Source organism: Clarias gariepinus, chromosome 1 (genome assembly GCF_024256425.1).
Source record: "Clarias gariepinus isolate MV-2021 ecotype Netherlands chromosome 1, CGAR_prim_01v2, whole genome shotgun sequence".
Taxonomy (NCBI): Eukaryota; Metazoa; Chordata; class Actinopteri; order Siluriformes; family Clariidae; genus Clarias; species Clarias gariepinus.
In genome coordinates this window covers 26,943,444-26,961,214 of record NC_071100.1, presented here as the reverse complement: position 1 = coordinate 26,961,214, position 17,771 = coordinate 26,943,444, and the positions used below count along the sequence as shown (strand labels likewise).

Genomic DNA, 17,771 nt, shown 5'->3' with positions numbered 1-17,771 from the left:
ATTGTTTGATGAGGTTAAAAATGATCGATGGCTTATGATGCCACGAAATGGCTTGCATAGTGACCAGATCTTAAAACAGTAGTTCATTTTGGATTCATAGTGTCCAACACCATCATTAATTTATCATTTATGGGAATATGATTAGATGGATAGATGCCATAAATGCGTTAGAGCTACACTTTGACAGGTCTGCTTTACTATGTTTATATTTAGTCATTTGGCAGATGCTGTTATCCAGAGCGACTTACATTTTTAAGGGCCTTGCTCAAGTGCCCAACAATGGCAACTTGGTGGGCGAGGGGCAGAAAGTTGGAACCTTCCAAACCGTAGTCCAATGCCTTAACTACTGAGCTACCCCTGACCCCATTTTTGTGTTGCATTTTTAGTGCATGGTCTCATGTGTGTGAAAAAGACAAAGTCAACACCCAAAGTCATAGTCAACTGGATGACACTTGTGACCCTCTCACTTGTGTTTTATCTATCTTCATCTATCAGCATGCAGACTTGTCCTCCCCACCTTTGGCTCAAATAGGAAGACAGTGAGTCAACTGACAGGAAGCGCACCGTATAGACCTCCTGAAAATTGTTCGTGCTGTACATCAAACCAGGAAGTGATTTGTCTCCGACCCAAAACCCTTCCTGTATTGTTTGCCACCCTTCCGTTTTCTAATGGTCAACACCCAGTGCAGAGCGAGAGCTGTCTGGGACATGATGTCCACAGTCTGTGAGAGCAGAGTGGGAAACAGTTGTAACTCCACTCCAATAGTGCTTTCACAGCTGCAGGAGCAAAAATCTGATTTTCTGATATCTCTGGGTGTGTTTATGTGTGAACAAATGCCTTGACATGGCAAGCAGATCTAAAGGTCTTTTTCCACTCTCAAGTGTTCCTTCCTGACCAGGTCGGTCTGTAGACTGTGCTTAAATTAAGAATCGTTCAGATTGTCCACACATATGTGTGTGGTGGTGTAATGTATTTTGTTCTCCCACCCTTCGGCTTTCCTGTCACAAATTTCCACATTTAATACATCCACACCCACAGAATCATGCAAATACACACATGTACAACTTTGTTCCAATAACAAAATCTCCTTTTCACCCGAACGAATGACTTAAAATTTTTGTTTGTGTGTGTGTGTGTGTGCGTGCGTATGTGTGTCTTTGCATAAGTGTGTGTGTGTGTGTGTGTGTGTGTGTGTGCGTGCGTGCGTGTGTGTGTCTTTGCATAAGTGTGTGTGTGTGAATATGTGTGTGGCAGCTCTGCACATGTTGGAGGAATGTATGTGTGTGAAAAGAGAGTACAGAGTCAACGTTTATTTGTTGACTTTTAGAATACGAGCTTTGTGTTGTTTGTGTATGTTACACGTGTGTGTGTGTATCACGCACATATACACACACAAACAATGCTCCAGAGAGTGACTATGATAAATAGCCCCTACAGTATGAGCATCTACTGAACATAACTACCCCCTCACCAGGCCTGTTCAGAATAAGGTTTCATAAGAATGGAAGCAAAAAGGTGCAGACAGTACGAAGCTTGCCATTTTACTCGTGTGCAGTCTGGGCCCCCTCAACAGAGACAGAATAAATCAGCAAAACACCGCCTTTCCTACCACTCTGGGAAACAACAAGAACTCTAGTGCAATTACAGCTGAGGTTTCACAGCGGGCTCCAGAAAGGTCTGCATTAAATCTCTTACGCATTACAGTACAAATGATATTTACATGTGGCTCGTGCGTCATTTTTACATTGTGGCTGCCCTGGCTTGCCCCCTAAACACTCTACAGTACAACCATTGAGAAAAAAAAAAAAAAACTCTCACGTAGAACTTTTTTGGGGTGTTAAGACCTGGCTGATTTCCTAAATTCTCTGTTAATTGCTATCTGATGATAGGATTTACTCCTCTTATTCATGACACACAGAGACATGCGGGGAGAATCACAACTTAAAATACAACTGGCTATGACGTCGATCTAATCAGCGAATGAGGGTCAAATAATTTCTATAACTTATTAGTAGCTAAGTGTTGAATTAAGTTATGATGCATTATATTTTTTATAACAGTTTCACTGTGCTTATTAAATTTCTCGCTCATACCAAAGTATTAGTTTACGCAGACATAGGTAGTTTTGTCTTAGTAGTCAGTTGCTTTGCTGCCTAAACACATACTTGTGAATGCTAGTGCAAGAAAAAGAATTTTCCGAATTCTGACCTCTCAAGCCCCTCTGATTGTTTGCGCATTAGCCACAATCCTGAGTAACTTGGAGTCTGGATTCAATTTGATCGCTGCACTTCTGTATACCAATTTTAAACTAACACTTTGTTGTACACGGTTGCAAAAAGAGACTGGTGTCAGGATAAAAGTAACACAGCACGATCATGTCACAAAATGACTGCAAAGTTTCTCAAGTTGTTATTATTGGTCCTGGTCAGTTTCTGGAGAAGTGTGAGATGTTTAGATCTGAAGGATTCCACATTGTCAGCCACAAAAATTCTGTTCCGTTAAACATACTAATCGAAAAAAAGTGTGATCCTTTGATTGGGGTAAATCGATACTTGTGCTTTGTTTGCTTCTTAGCATGGACGTATTGGTCAACTGTTACTGTATGTGTATGTGTGGAATTTCCTTTGGTTTCTTCCCACCTCTCATAGTTTCTTATACTGTACATATAATCAGAATAAGGCAAGGTGTTGCTTTTAAGATCTATAAAGAATACTGAAAAGAGACATCTGGTTTTTACGTTTATGCATTTGTGAATAAATAATTTTTTAAATAATTTTTTTAAGTTTATGATAAAATCAAACTTACTTTCATGCAGTGGTATACTAAAAATAATTTGATTACAAACAAAGAGCAGAAGGGCTGATATTCTCTTAGAGTATTCATGCATGTTATTCCAAAAGGTTAATGAAAAGTTGCAAAGTGCAAATAAATAGTCAGTTGATTCTAAATAATCGCTATTAAAAAATTACAAATAAAAATAGAAGAAGTGAGGTTGGGATGTCTTTTAAAGTACAATTGAAGTGGGATATTGGGCACTATAAGTTGAATGCAAAAATATTTGTGTGTTTACTGTTTATAGAGTTATTAGCATCCATCAAATGAAGAACAATCCAAAAACTTTCCCTCATTTCTTCATCGACATACAGAGATTTTTGTTGTCCTGTGAAGAGGACATCTGCTCTAGTATTTCATACTGTAGGTAATTTATATAAAGTAAAATTATGATTAAAGTGTGAGACAATTTACCTGGTAATTTGGGAGTATGAAAATCACACCGGCAGCACAGTGTCTTAGTGATTAGCTAAAGAACAAGCATGATAAACACATTTAGGCTTTCCCTATAAGTTAGACATATTCGCCTAAAAGCTGATAAAACTATTTGTACATTTTATTTTAATTAACTTGGATTTGCATTCTTCAGTTTTGCTCCAACACTATGTTTTTGCTTGTGGAGTTGTCATTGGGAGGGTTAAAGAGTTTTGGCAAGATATGTGATATATGGTTTCGTATGTATGTGGAACACATTCATTATGGTTACAGTTGTGAAGGTCGTCAATTCACACTTTGTCAAACCAAAGGATGGTAAAATTAAATTAAAGCTTGGGAAAGGATGAAAAAACTTAAAAGTAGAGTAAGACCAGTGTGCACAGTGCCCCACCTACAGGCCACAAAGAAAAATACACACTAAACACCATATAATTACAGTAGGAGTTAGTATTTTACATTAGCATTAAACATAATATTGCTATGCAGAAGTGAAATAAAACTAATAACTAATAAATAATAAAGAATATCTTGTTGTTTCATTTAATTTTTAAATAAACCTCTCCTGAACCCTGTTTTAAAAATGTTCCACCTAACATTACATCTTCAAATTATTTTTATACAAAACTGTTAGTATCAGACATATAATTTCTATCTAAATGTTAATCTTTCCTAGGAACATCTGCTCATTTATGCAATGATCTGATCAGTCAATCAGGAGGTGACAGTGCAGTGCATAACACCATGCAGATACCAGACAACAGCTTTCAGCAATGATATCAAAGCTATCAGAGTGGGTGTAAAAATGTTATTTTGGTGACCCTGACTGTAGCATAAAAAGATTTGCCTTTTCTGACTAACTGATAATCTTCTAGGAGTTTTTCGAGCCTTATTGCTGGTGACCATGGGCGTCCGTTTATCGGCAAAATGTAGCCATTGGCTAATAGCTAATCATCTTCAACTGGTTTCATGAACATTTAAATGAGTTTAGTGGCCTTCCAAGTCACCAGATCTGAATTCAACACCTTTGGGATGTAGTAGAACAGACTTACAGCGTGAAAGTACACCTGACTGAAAAATCAGCATTATATGATCTATTCATGTCAACATGGACCAGAATCTCAAAAGGGGAGTTTCCAACATCTTGTGAAATCTATGTCCTGAAGAACTGAAAGACTTGTCTGTGGGCATACGTCAGTTTTCACATAAACTATAACACACAATGAGGTTTAAAGTTTCCAGAATCTTCTCATCAACAGCACTGATTTTGTTAACCAAAATGGTAAACAAAGTTCAACAAGCCTCCTTTAATTGCACACACACGCAGTACACAGTTTTTTGTTTGTTTATTTGTTTTAATCTCACATGTAGATCTGTAGCCATTGTCTCTAACACTAATTTTCTCCAAGCATCATTAGGAGTGTTTATGTCTGAGGGAGCTCTGAGAGGTACTGTACAGCCAACAACCTCGATGCGAGCAAAGTATATATTCAACATAACCACCACTAGGGGGCGCGTTCAGACAACCGTCCCCGGAAGTCGTGTGAAGTACAAAAAAAAAAACGGAAATGAAAAACGCCCACTTTTGTTCCAGAGGTAAACAACTGCGGATGAGTGAATAGCAGGGGAAAGTGGTGGCTCAGTGGTTTCAACTTTGAGGGTTTCTTAAACCTTTATTCTTCAACTGCTCAGTTAGCCTATAGTTCACTTTGGATAACCGCCTTAGCCAAATTAGAGCATGTAAATGTGTGTAAATTCAAACAGACTGTTTGAAATATAAATGGTGCTGGTTTGATAAAACCAGAAAAAAAATCTTGTTGAAAGGTGGAAGAGATATTTCAGACTTTTAATATAAAATTCGGATTATATTACTATTATTATTATTATTATTACAACTATATGGCATAGTAGTTCTTGTTTGTCGTCTTGTGTTCATCTGTTCACACTGTCAGAACAGAACAAACAACGTTCTGTATGTTTGACTTTACAGGATCATAATTTATAAATAATAATAATAGGAAGAAGACATACACCAAACAGCCATAAGGTTATGACCACCCTCCTAATATTGTGTATGCCCCCCCTTCACCAATACAGTGATGAACTCTGTGTTCTGGACCCTTTTCTATCACAACTAGCATGAACCTTTTTCTAAACTTGAGCTCTGACCTAACTGTCTAGACATTACAATTTGGCCCTTGTTAAAGCTACTTAAATCCTTATGCTTGCCCACTTTTTCTGCTTCAAATGCATCAACTTCAGGAAAAAAGTAGACTCCCTGCCTAATATACCCCACCCAATTGCAGGCACCATTGTACTGAGATATTGAAAATATAACAGCTGTGAGAAGATCTAGATGGTAATTGCTAGACAACCGGGTCAGGAAAACTCCCAAACTGCAGCTCTTATGGGATGTTCCCAGTCTGCAGTGGTCAGGACCTAGCCAAGTGATCCAAGGAATCCAAGGAAGGAAAACCGGTGAACTGGTGACAGGGTCACGGGTGACCAAGGTTCACTGAACTGCACATGGGGTGCGAAGACTGGCCCTGTAGTCCCGATCCAATAGACGAGCTAGTGTCTAGTTTCCATAAATTGAGGAAGAGGTTAATGCTGGTTGTAATAGAAGGGTGCCAGAACACACAGTGCATGACTGTTTTGGTGGTTAAAGGGAGACTTACCTAATATTAATCAGGTGGTCATAATGTTATGGGTCTTCTGTGTATAGCAAAAGAACAAAACGTTCTGAAATCAAAATTTATGCATTTCTTCACACTTTATTATACACATAAATTATTCATGCAATTTTCACTATTCATTTATTTTGCCTAAGAACATAATTGCACACGTTGTCGTGAAGCATGTGCCATGATCCCCAGGATCTCCAAGCCACTGGGGGATTCAGCGTCCTCTTCAGAGCGCTAGTTAATGCCGCCGGGTGGTGCGCATGCGCAGTCAGGAGAAGGAGGGGGCTGTGTGTTTGTTTAATCCCACAGACCACATGACCATCGCGTCCCTGAGTGCATTTAGCCAACAGCAGTTAGTTATAGCTACACAACTACCGTGAGAGTGAAGGAATTATCTCTCTGCGCTTTGTGCACGATTGACTTCTGAGGATTTTGACGGACTAGAGAGAACGCCATGCCAGGTATATTATTCGAGACCTTTTACGTTTGTTGTTAAAGATTGGGTAAATAATTTTAGTCTGGATTAATTCTGTGCGTGCTATTGACTTGTGCCGCTCCATTTTTGCACACATTGTCCGCTACCAAAGCAGAGAATGTGGCGAAAACACATTGGCGTGCGCGCTCTCACTCACGGGAGCGCGCGTTTGTACAGTGAAGTGTTATATTTTCACCTCGTAATCTCTAACAAACATATATATATACTCGTATACGGAAGGAATCGATAGAGAAGAAATCATTCAAAGCCAAAACTCTCGCACATGTGACCGAACTTGCTCTGAATTTTTCTCAACAACAAAAAACAACAACAACCCATGAACATTAAAGTCTCATCTCTTTTTACTTGGTTTGACTCGACCTTTTGTCGGTTCACATTTACACCAAAAAATGCGTCTCGCTTTGTCTTTTTTTGTTGAAAATGCGTTCCTAGTTTAAACTAAATGATCATTATTGAGGTCTAAATTTCAGCTTATCGGCGTTACAAAGCGTATCGTGGTCCACAGTGTTACTGTCTCACATAACGGCAACAATGTCCTTCAGACAGGAAACACTCTAACACTGGGACACAAACATTAGCCAGCTAGCGTGCTCTTTGTTTTGGTGAGTCGTGTTTTCAGCAGACAGGGTTCAACCAAAACCGCCTGGCGTTTTACCCTCTTTACGCGTTTAATACTAACAAAAAAAAGCTACTCCTCACTGTGTCTGTGAGCGCGGAAGAGTCAGAGAAATGAGGACATTTTGTCTTTCATCTTGTTCTTTCCACTTGGCCTACACGCTGTGTGTTAGCATGTACTACATGCTACACGAGCTCCACTGGTCCATGTGTGAACATGTCGCCGTACCGTTTCAGTGCCACATTGTTTGTTTGAAGACGGACAGCAGCTAGAAGCAAATGGCTTCTCGGTTAGAGTTACATAACCACCACCATGTAGTTTACTATAAACAGATAGTGTTTTATACTCTCTCGTGTAAACTTTTTTTTTTTGTCTGAGTAAATGTTTTAGCTAGCATGTGCTGACACCAGAATTAGTTTAGCAGTGAAATCTGTCTGCTAATAACCTGTGTTTTACAAGTGATGTGTAACTTGCATGTCTCTTTCTGTTCATAAAAAGTAGTCATGTCACAAATAAATAAATCATGAGATTTTCAGTGATGCCCTTGTTATGACAAAAATGGGCTACAATACAGAATCAAGTTTGTCAGACATTTAAGGCCAGGTTTAAAAGAAAATGACTAAGTTGGTGTGTTTTTTTTTTTTTTTTTTTTTTTTTGGTAAGCCTTAGCACATTCATTTAGCACATGATCATTCCATTGAAATTATATAATCTGATACATTTTTCTCCAGCTATCAGAGGAACAAATCCAGACGTTGTGTAATGTGGTGCCACAATTCCTGCCATCTCTACCCAGCTCCTATCAGACACTTTCAATGCCATTTTTATATCCGAATGGTCTGGTGTAATGTGTGCATGTTCAGTCAGGTTTCCTTTCTTTCTGGGACTCATGATTTTGACCGTTTAAAAATAGTGTGTTCTTACAAAGTTATAAGATTTTTGTAGAAAAACTGATTTGCTTGATTTCCCTCCTGTCATCTAAAAAAATCTTAATCCAGCCATATCTGTGCCATTTATTTATTGTAATGGTTTATTTTCTCCCTGAGAATCCAGATGTTTAAAACAGCATTTTTATGTTTGTTCCTTGTCATGCTCCAAACAGCACGTAGTGAATATATTGCTTCACGTTGTGACTTAATGTATTGCAATGCCTTGCAAAACAGACTGGTGACGATTTTTGATTATGAATCATTTCAATGTTATACCCACAGAAACCTTATCTGGATTCTGGGGCTGATGTGGTTTGTTAGTAGAGATGGGCAAAAATCTGATTCAGTTATGTATTATAATTCTTTTGTGACTATTCATCTATTTCTCAGGTATTGCTGCACTGACCCCAATTATTTATTTTGAATAAAATTTTACATTTATATACACTGATCTGCGATAACGTTTATAAACACCTGCCTTAAATTGAGTAGGCCCCTGCTTCTTCAATCAAAATAGTGATTCACTGTGTGTTGTGGCACCTTTCAATGAGAACAAGGATTAACTTTTTCAGCAAATTAAGCTAGAGTAGCTCTTTTATTGAATCATGCTACATGTGCCAGCTTTCACTACCCAAGTGCATCAGTGCTCCTTGGCTGCCAATCACCCTGTCATGGGTTCACCGGTTTTCCTTCCTTGGAGCACCCTTGCTAGGTTCTGACGACTGCAGGCCAGGAACATCCTGCAGTTTTGGAGCTGCTCTGATTCAGTCAACTAGCAATCGTGGTTTGGCTTTTGTCAAAGTTGATATTCTGCTTGCCCATTTTCTGCAAATCAACTCAACAACAGTGTTGACTTGTTGACTAATAACCCCCCCCCCCCCCACACACACTGTAACATTGAGAAGGGTGTCAGAGCAATTGTAATCTGTAGCTCTTGTGGGATGTTTCCAGTGCATTTACAAGCACAAACCATTTAATCAGAATATAATTTTTATGACATCCCAGTGTTCTACTGTTGTGAAGTAGTAGTCTCATCTATGATTTAGATGCTCTGCTTTGAGCATGTGCATGAATACTGGGGCAATCGGTGCTCTTTCCTCAATCACAGACACAGTAAATGAATGTTCAAAGTAAACACAAGTAGGGATGTGTTCTTACAGGGCTTAATGATCAGGATTGAAAGCAATGTTACTAGAAATCGAATGATTTTCCCTCATGTGGGGCAAACATGCAAAGAAAGAATATATTTAGTTTTTCTCGTCAAAATATCAGGTCAAGTGTTTAAATGAATAATATTTACATATTAAAGGATTGGCTGAAGGCTTACAGAGCCACTCTCGTTCTGACAGAAAAATCATTCTGATTGTTCTTCGAGGCTCGGGACTGTTTAGATTGCGGTGTTTACATTATAAAGTTTTATTCCAATTGTTTGTGGAATGTTAGGGTCCACTTATTTAATTGCCCAAAAGTTTCCCTGCCTGACAGTTTGGTAAAACTGTTTCAGATTGACACAAGAATCTCCAGAGTGATTAAACCACCTGAGTCAACTTTTCTTTCTTGATTATGCAATAGTAGTCGGTAAGGTAATTGTAATTGGTTATGATTTCAGCCTTAAGAGGGAAAATCTCACTGTCTCTTCGAGTTACACACTGCAAAATAATTCATGGTTCATTGCTGAGTCACAATAATGAAAATCATATGGTTCACCAAAGATTGCCATGCTTGATTAAAAAATCAATAAATTCCCAAGTTTGATGCCTTTCATGGCAAGCTGTGAAAACAAGCACGGCAATGATAAACGGCACTTTGTTGTTGTATGCCGGATAGGTCTAATCACAAGTGTTACCACATTTTTAGTCCATAGTAACTATGACTCCCAACGAGAGTTGAGTTGGGTTTTAGGAAAAGGGTTAAAATAATAATAATAATAAAAGCTATGTCCGTCTGAAGCCAGGAAATGGCACCAGGAAGGCAATTAACACAGGCTCAAAGTGGCTTCATCTTGAATGTGGAAATGAGGCCATGTTCACACACCTGCCCTTCTGTAAGATGACGGCTAATCTTTAAGGAGTCAGACTAGTCATATTCATCCCGTGGGAATTGTCTTCAACAGTAATAGAAGGCTTTTTAAAATAGGACTGGGTGGTATGAGAGCATGTTACTTAAAGGCATTGATGTACACTGAATCGTGATGTACGCATTTATTCAGCTGCCAGCAAAACAGTAATGTTGCATACAAAACAAATTGAAACCATTTTCATTTATTTTAAATAAAAGTGCTTCATTTTTATACATTTACTGTTGTAAAGATTCAGCGAAAAAAATGTCAGATTAGCTGCTATTTTTCAGAGCTCATAATTGCTATTAAAATGATAAGGAATATCACAGTACAGGTGAAAACTGACACATTGCTAATTTTCCTGAGGCTACGTCATCGGATTAATACCATTCCTGATATTTTGATATCTTCTACTCATTTGACACTATGGATTTCTACCCAATGTTATTTACACAATAAGACAATCCCTTCCCTCAGGGCTCATCATAGCAGTCCGAAAACAGCCTCTGTTTCTCTGCAAAGAGGACACAACTGCACTGCAAACAGCTTTAAACAAAATTGTTCAACAGTGAGAGCCAGCAAAAGCATTAATGTTGGCTAGCTAAATTTTGCAACTAGATTTATACATGTACACATAATTGGATGTAAAAATCAAGAGAAATGTTTTCTTCTCCCCTTTCATTTTAATGTCAAGAGGAGAGGTGAAATGAATGAGGTGAAGGCAGAGCTTTAAGGGATTTTAATTATTTGTTTATTTTGTGGGTTTTTTTCCCCTTCATGTATAACATCAAGCTATAGCAACCTAAAATAGCCAAGCAGTTAGCAGCTAAATTTATCCACTCATGTTTAAAAGTCTGATTAGAGAACAACTCATGAGATCCCTTATTTCTACAACAACTTCATCAAGAAACATATGTAATGTTTTGCATATCCTGGCCAAAAGATTTAAGATTTGATAAAAAAATAAAAAATAAAAATTTCACAAGGTCTGTTGCCTCAGTGTTTTTAGATCTTGTCGGATGTTACAATGGTATACTGAAGTATAATTACAAGCATTGCATAAGTGTCAAAGGCTTTTTTAATGTTTATGCCAAGTGTTATTTGCAGTGTTGACTCTTCTTTTTCAAGCCGTCAGTAAAGTTGCTTATTGTACTTCAGTATACCATAGTAACATCGGCCGTATTTTATAAAAATAAAATTTATTGCCTGCTACATTGTAAATCCAGTATTATGAACCTAAAGATGTATTCAGCTTAAAAAAAACTTTTACATTTAGGTATTTTTGACAATTATCAGTTTCTTGACACAAAGTGAATGCGTTTTAAAATGTGTATGGCGTGTGAAACGAGGTATTGCTGAAGTTTTATTTAATCAAAGTGCATAGAAATAACATGATCGACTTCTTTCAAACTGCCGTCCTGTTTAAACTCTCCATTGATTGGAAAGTGTTTGCTGTCCTCTTTGCAGAATTTGTTACTGTTTGCTTGCGTCACATTCTTTTCCATTCTGTCAGACGTTTCTTCTCCAAATATTATTATAATAAGCACTAGTCACATGACTAAGCATGCCTTGTGGAATTATTTGTAAATTTTTAAAGAAAGAAAAATCTCAGTTTATTGTATGTTCCAGTTCTTTTAACCAAATATTTTTGTTAATTATTGCTTAATTGTTTAATTATTAGAATGATTGATTGTGGAGAATATTCTTATAGTTGACACAATTAAAATGATTCATAAGTGTGTTTTGCACAATTAGGGTACCCTTCTTTAAGCTGCTTCTGATGCATAAATCCATTGAACACTTATCTTTGTCTGTCTCTATCTTTGGTTCTGGTAGCCTAATCCCGAATGAATAATCCCCTGATGAGCTGCTGAATATTGGATTGGTTTTTGGTTTCAGACGTCATATCGACTTTAGATCCTTGGTTTCTGTTGGTATGATTTAATTCTGGAGTATTTTGAAAGATGATCTGCTCTGAGGCAAAACGTACATACTTTGAAACAGGTTTTTGTTCTGAGTGGGTGTGTGCGTCACCTTGCCCTGAGGAGGTTTAGATGGGCATGGAACATGCATGATTATTTTTTTACAAGTATATCTGATAAACGTTTTATAAATGACTGATTTGGATTGGACAGTTATAGAACACAAGTATAAGGCTACTATTTAGTCATTGTGATTTAAATCTGTATAAACCAATTTAAATTAATTTTATTTATGTTGGCGCTTAAGTGGGGTATTTGTCAAACCGGGACTTTTGATTGTACTTAAATACCATAAATATAGAATGATCAGACATCCTGTCCTTCCTTGTTAAAATATTCCTTTAACTCCGGAGGCAGAGGGCTCTTTCAGTACCCGATGTGTTCGCTCACCTTCCAGGAATGCAGGTGTGCGTGTGTACAGTTCCCACAGACGGATGCATCTCTTCCACAAACTGTCAACAAGTTATCTGCCAGCTCTCAAGAATCAGGCTTTCCACTTGCTGGATGTTTACAGGAATGACTGCAGTGGGCTCCGAACCACCTCAGTTGGGATTGTCGTTCACTGATGCACTGCCATCTTCAAAATGTTTGCACCACTTCAGATGTTTTATTGCAGCTAAGTGTCTCATCACCGTACTGCGCTTAAAATCTTCTGTGATACTTTGCCACATAAATACAGAAAACTACTGAGTTGTATCCACAAGTAGCATAAATCAAATAAAGCCCTCCTTCCTCAGTTCTCAGTCCCAGCTTTTGATCAAGTCTGATCATTTGAAAATACATTTTGTTGGGACATATACATAGCATCTGCCTGCAGCTAAATCAGTAGATTAGTGAAAATGGCTTCATGGATCATTAGAAATTCCAAACATAAATATATGGTGCTGCTGTACAGCTAGGGTTAGCGAGGCTTTATTCTTCCTTTGCCTGCACTGATCAGGGATAAGCTACACATCCACCCTGGCCCGGATCCAGTGGTTACTGAAGATAAATAAAAACACCTGTTCCTGCCGTCATTCTGACTTTATGTTCTGGCCCTTCCTTACGCAATAGTAATTGTTTATTAAATAAACCAGTTGTGCAACAAATAGTTTCCCTTCTTACCCAAAAATATAAGACACCAAGATATATTTACTGAAGCTAGAATAATGTGACTAACCTGTAAGTGATGTTTATAGGCCGTGCATTAATACTGTACCAGCTGCATGGCTTTAATCGGCCTGGAGCAAAATCTGGCAAGAGTTGAAAGATGATTCATGATTGCAGCCACCTCTGGTACGAACATTAAGGTGCGTGTGTGTGTGACACTGGTGTATGACTAGGGCTGAGTTGGCATCCATCACTCCACAGATTGCTTTAAAAACCCAACCCAAAAAATGCTCCCTGAAAACCATATGGACTGCTTTTTAAAATCTAGCATGACTAAATTAAAATGCAGTTTTTTTCCACTAAACAAGCAACAGAGCTTTGTCTTGGATCTCTGTGCTACTCTGACGACTGCATGTTTGCTTTTCATTCAGGTATTTTGTTGCCACCGGCTATACCTTTTTTTAGACATTGTGTAAGCAAGTAATAATATCTGTAAATAAACAATTTAAAGTAAGTCATACAAATAAAGAAATGGAGGTTTGTTTGTGTATATTGATCTAATTGTGTTTGGCAAAAATCAATAAAAAAATTACTTATTAATTACTTTGGTTTAAAGTAATAGGATATTATAGCTGATTTGTGTAGAGAGAGACTACACACTACCCAGCTCTGTGCTCTCGCAGCAGCTGTTCATGTTGCGGGTGCTTTATGATTTAGTGTCCGTGGTGGCGGAGGTCCCAGTATTTTAAAGCATGTTCGATTTTCTCCATCATGAATTGTTTGTCTTAAAAACCGGTTGCCAGTGCAGCATTTAGAAACTGAAAGAGAAGACACAAACTGCATTTCATCCTAGCATCATTTATAGCAGCTTCATCTACACTACATGTAAATAGTGCACTTGTCTACAAAAAAGTGGAAAAAAAATTGTCTAGAGTGTTTTAATATGCTCTAGTGTGACAGTTTCTCTTCACTAGAACCCAGATGCTTAGACTTGTCCTTGTGTGGCAGTGTCCAAGTGAAAAAGGCAAGGTCCATGAAGACGCGTTGTACCAAGTTTGTGTGAAGGAGAACCTGCATGGAGCAGTGACCTTAACCCCACTGAATGGTTATGGGATGAACTGAAACCCCAACTGCAAATCTTCTGTGAAGACCTTCTAACTCAACATTAGTCTCACAAATGCCCCAGTGGCCACATTTCAAACTCTAGTGTAATGTTGTCCTAGAAATTTGAAATGGAATGTTAAACAAGCAGTTTTGTATGCGACAGTATCATGCCCACAGACTTTTGGCCATTTTTTTTTATTATTGTGTGAGAATGTAAATGCAGTAATAATGCTATTCTGAGAAATAATTTATCATGCCCAATTGATTCAGGAACATGACGTGATTCCTTGTGGCACATAGTGTAAAAATAAGTTTCTTTACACTATGCCTGCAGTTCTCTTTGCAGCACAGCATGCCCCACCGCCCCCAGCCCCACACACACACACAACCAGTGATGACCAGCGCTTGCATATTTGTGAGAAACCTAGATTTTAGGATCATGCAACATTTTGGTGCATGTGCCTTGTCAATTAAATAAATAAATAAATAAATAAATAATACATTTTTATATATATATATATTATTATTTTTTTTTTTACTTTTCAGATCTCCTGTACTACACTGTTGTAGCAGGGTGTGTGTGCGTTTAAAGATGCGTGTATAATCTTTTTTTTTTTTTTTTTTTTTTTTACAGAGCCGACGGATCTGAACGGGACTGATCTGACAAAGACACTGGGGGGTGGGGCTCCAGGAAAAGACGGAAAAGACTCCGTGACCAATGGCCACGCAGAGGGAGACGTCAACCCTTTTGCAGAGTACATGTGGATGGAGAATGAGGAGGAATACAACCGACAGGTCTGTGCCTACATGCAAACACTGCAGCAGTATTGTTTGGTGCTCTGTGTACTAATATTGGATATAACAATGTGTTTCTAGCAAAGCTGATCTGCTCTAGTTCTCCTTCTTTGTCTTAAGCACATGTTGTTTTTATTAACCAGCTGTTTGCTCCAGGTGTGGCCTGTCCACAATACCTCAACTCATGTATGCTTATTTGTAAAAAGAAACACAACCTTAGGAGCGTTGAGGGTGGAGATCATGAAACATCAGTTAGGAACAGTCCCTCTCTCTCTCTCTCTCTCTCTCTCTCTCTCGATTCATTCTCTTAGTGCAGTCTTTCTTTACTCTTCCTCAGGTAGAGGAGGAGCTGTTGGAGCAGGAGTTTTTGGAGCGCTGTTTCCAGGAAATGTTGGATGAGGAGGATCAGGATTGGTTTATTCCAGCAAGAGACCTTCCTCCAGGCATGGGACAGATTCAGCAGCAGTTCAACGGCCTATCTGTCAGCGACAGCAACAGCAACACAGAGGAGATTGTGGTAAGATTTAAGACATGACGAGCCCGAGTTTTGCCTCAATGCCAGAGACCCAGAATGCCAGATTTTAGTACAAGTTTTAAAGGACCTTTTTCTGTAGAGATTCTTAACTTGAAAGAGAGAAGGGATGACCCTAGTGTTAAACATGTGTCTTTAGCATGTGTGACGACATAAGCCCATATTCACTAATCTACAGTAGCATTTAGGTACATGTGCGCTGTAATCTCCAATCATGTCTTCTATCTGTTTTATCTTCTCAGCGCAAGAGCAGCTTAAACCCTGAAGCCAAGGAGTTCGTCCCTGGAGTGAAATACTAGGGATCATCCTCACCCTCTGGAGTGGAGCCCTCTCACAAGCACATACAGAGACTTTTTTTGGCTGAAATTGACACAGCCATGTATATGCTCATAAATATGTACACACAGCTGTGAGGGGCTGGAGGAGGAGGGTGAGGGTTTTTGGGGTGGGGGGCGGGAGGAGGGTTTCTCTATAAGCTTTTTATTTTTCCATTTGTTACATGTAAACCAAGGGCAGGGAGTTTAGACGCAGCCTCTAGGAGGTGCCATGGCAACCTAACATTGTACTCGATTCAGAGCCGTTTTATTTCTTTCTATCGATAAGCCGAGAAGACCGATCACCCCAGCTCTCACTTAGAAGTCCGTGCCTGAATATGTATTTACTTTCTTCTTGCCTGATTTTCTTTCTTTTCTTTTTTTTAAACAACGGAGGTTTATGTTTGGCTGGGATAACCGTGCCTCCCTAACTGGGAGTGGATGTGGGTTTGGGGTGTGACTGGATGTAAAGTGGTTCACTGGATAACAGGCCAGTTTGAGTAGAATGGCAAGTAAAAGCTATGGAGGTTTTCACATGAAAACGTTATTTGACTTTGAGTAGGAATTCTTACAAGCAAAAATTACAGTTATTTGAAACAAAAAGAAAAAAAAAGTAAATAAAATTCAAAAATGTTCGTACTTTGCTGGGTGTTTGTTTCATGACGTTTTTAACTCAAGTTTCTGAAGGAAGCTGCTGCAGTGCATTTTGAAAAAAAAATAATATTGAGACTTCTTTTGTAATTTTAATCATAAAACTCATTCTAGATTCACTACGTGTAATGTAAAATATTTTAACCCCTTTTAATTTCAATTATGAAAATCCAATATCTCAATACATTTCCTTTGATCACACACTTAATGTCTATACCACTTTATTTATATATAATGATCTCAGAGGGGCCTGAAGCCAATCCCAATAGACTTGGATCATGAAGCAGGAAACACCCTGGATGTGTTACTGAAGACCAGGTTGCCTTCATTTTGTCTGTATTGGTGTATTTGTCTGTATCATCTTTTTCTTGACAATACACCAGAGAGAGTTGGGTCAGGACAGTTGGCTGTCCAGTCAAAAATGGTAATATCATAGTCAGCAAACCAATTAGTGATGGCATCTAAACCCACAGTGGGAAAGCGAAGTCATGCTGAAAAAGGAAATCTGCAACTCCATAAAGCTTGTCGGCAGACGGAAGCAAAGTGCTCTAAAATCTCCTGGTAGACTGCTGCATTGACTTTAAACCTGATAAAACTTGGTGACCCCAAATCATCATAGAATGTGTTAACTTTACACTGGACTTTAAACAACTTCTGCAAATTCTGTGCCTCTACACTCTTTCTTTAGACTCTGGGATCTTAATTTAAAAATGAAATGCAAAATCCATGTAAAGAGGACTTTAGACTACTGAATAACAGTTCAGTTTTTCTCCATAGCCAATGTCATCAGATGCTTCTGGTTGAGGAGTGGCTTGATATTAGAAATGCAACAGTTGTATCCCATCTCCTGAAAAGCTCTGTGTGGTGACACTTGGTGCATCGACTCCTGTCTCACACCACTCCTTGGGAAGCTTTCCCAACATCTTTGGAGATATATATATATATATATATATATAATAATGAATAATTTACTCCAACTTGAAATGAAATATTTTGAGATACTGGATTTTTGATTTTCATAAGCTGTAAGCCATTAAATAAAGCAAAATGGGTTTAAAATATTTCACTTTAAATGTAAAGAATTTAGAATAAGTTTCTTTTTTAAGTAAATTATGGAAAAATTTGCATTTTAATTTTCTTGAGATTCACTGTGTGTTTTTATAAAATGCAGGGTTTTGAAACATAAGCTTTGTGAGATGGAGTTTTCTAAACGATTTTATGCAGTCAGTTGGCTTGAATTTGTTGCCGTGGTAAC

General features: G+C 38.2%; 1 protein-coding gene across 1 annotated transcript; it reads left to right on the top strand.

The window, feature by feature from the left end:
- Positions 1-6,250: 6,250 nt before the first annotated feature.
- Positions 6,251-16,500, top strand: LOC128529363 (polyadenylate-binding protein-interacting protein 2B-like). Its single transcript, XM_053502831.1, has 4 exons — positions 6,251-6,410; positions 14,859-15,019; positions 15,357-15,536; positions 15,794-16,500. Exons 1-4 carry the CDS (start codon positions 6,404-6,406, stop codon positions 15,848-15,850), a joined length of 405 nt encoding a protein of 134 aa, XP_053358806.1. The 5' UTR covers positions 6,251-6,403; the 3' UTR covers positions 15,851-16,500.
- Positions 16,501-17,771: the final 1,271 nt, after the last annotated feature.

Bases quoted from the DNA above. Each gene is read 5' to 3' on its own strand.
- LOC128529363 (XM_053502831.1), top strand. The intron at 15,020-15,356 runs GTCTGTGCCTAC...ACTCTTCCTCAG, and splicing joins AGGAGGAATACAACCGACAG to GTAGAGGAGGAGCTGTTGGA. The intron at 15,537-15,793 runs GTAAGATTTAAG...TTATCTTCTCAG, and splicing joins GCAACACAGAGGAGATTGTG to CGCAAGAGCAGCTTAAACCC.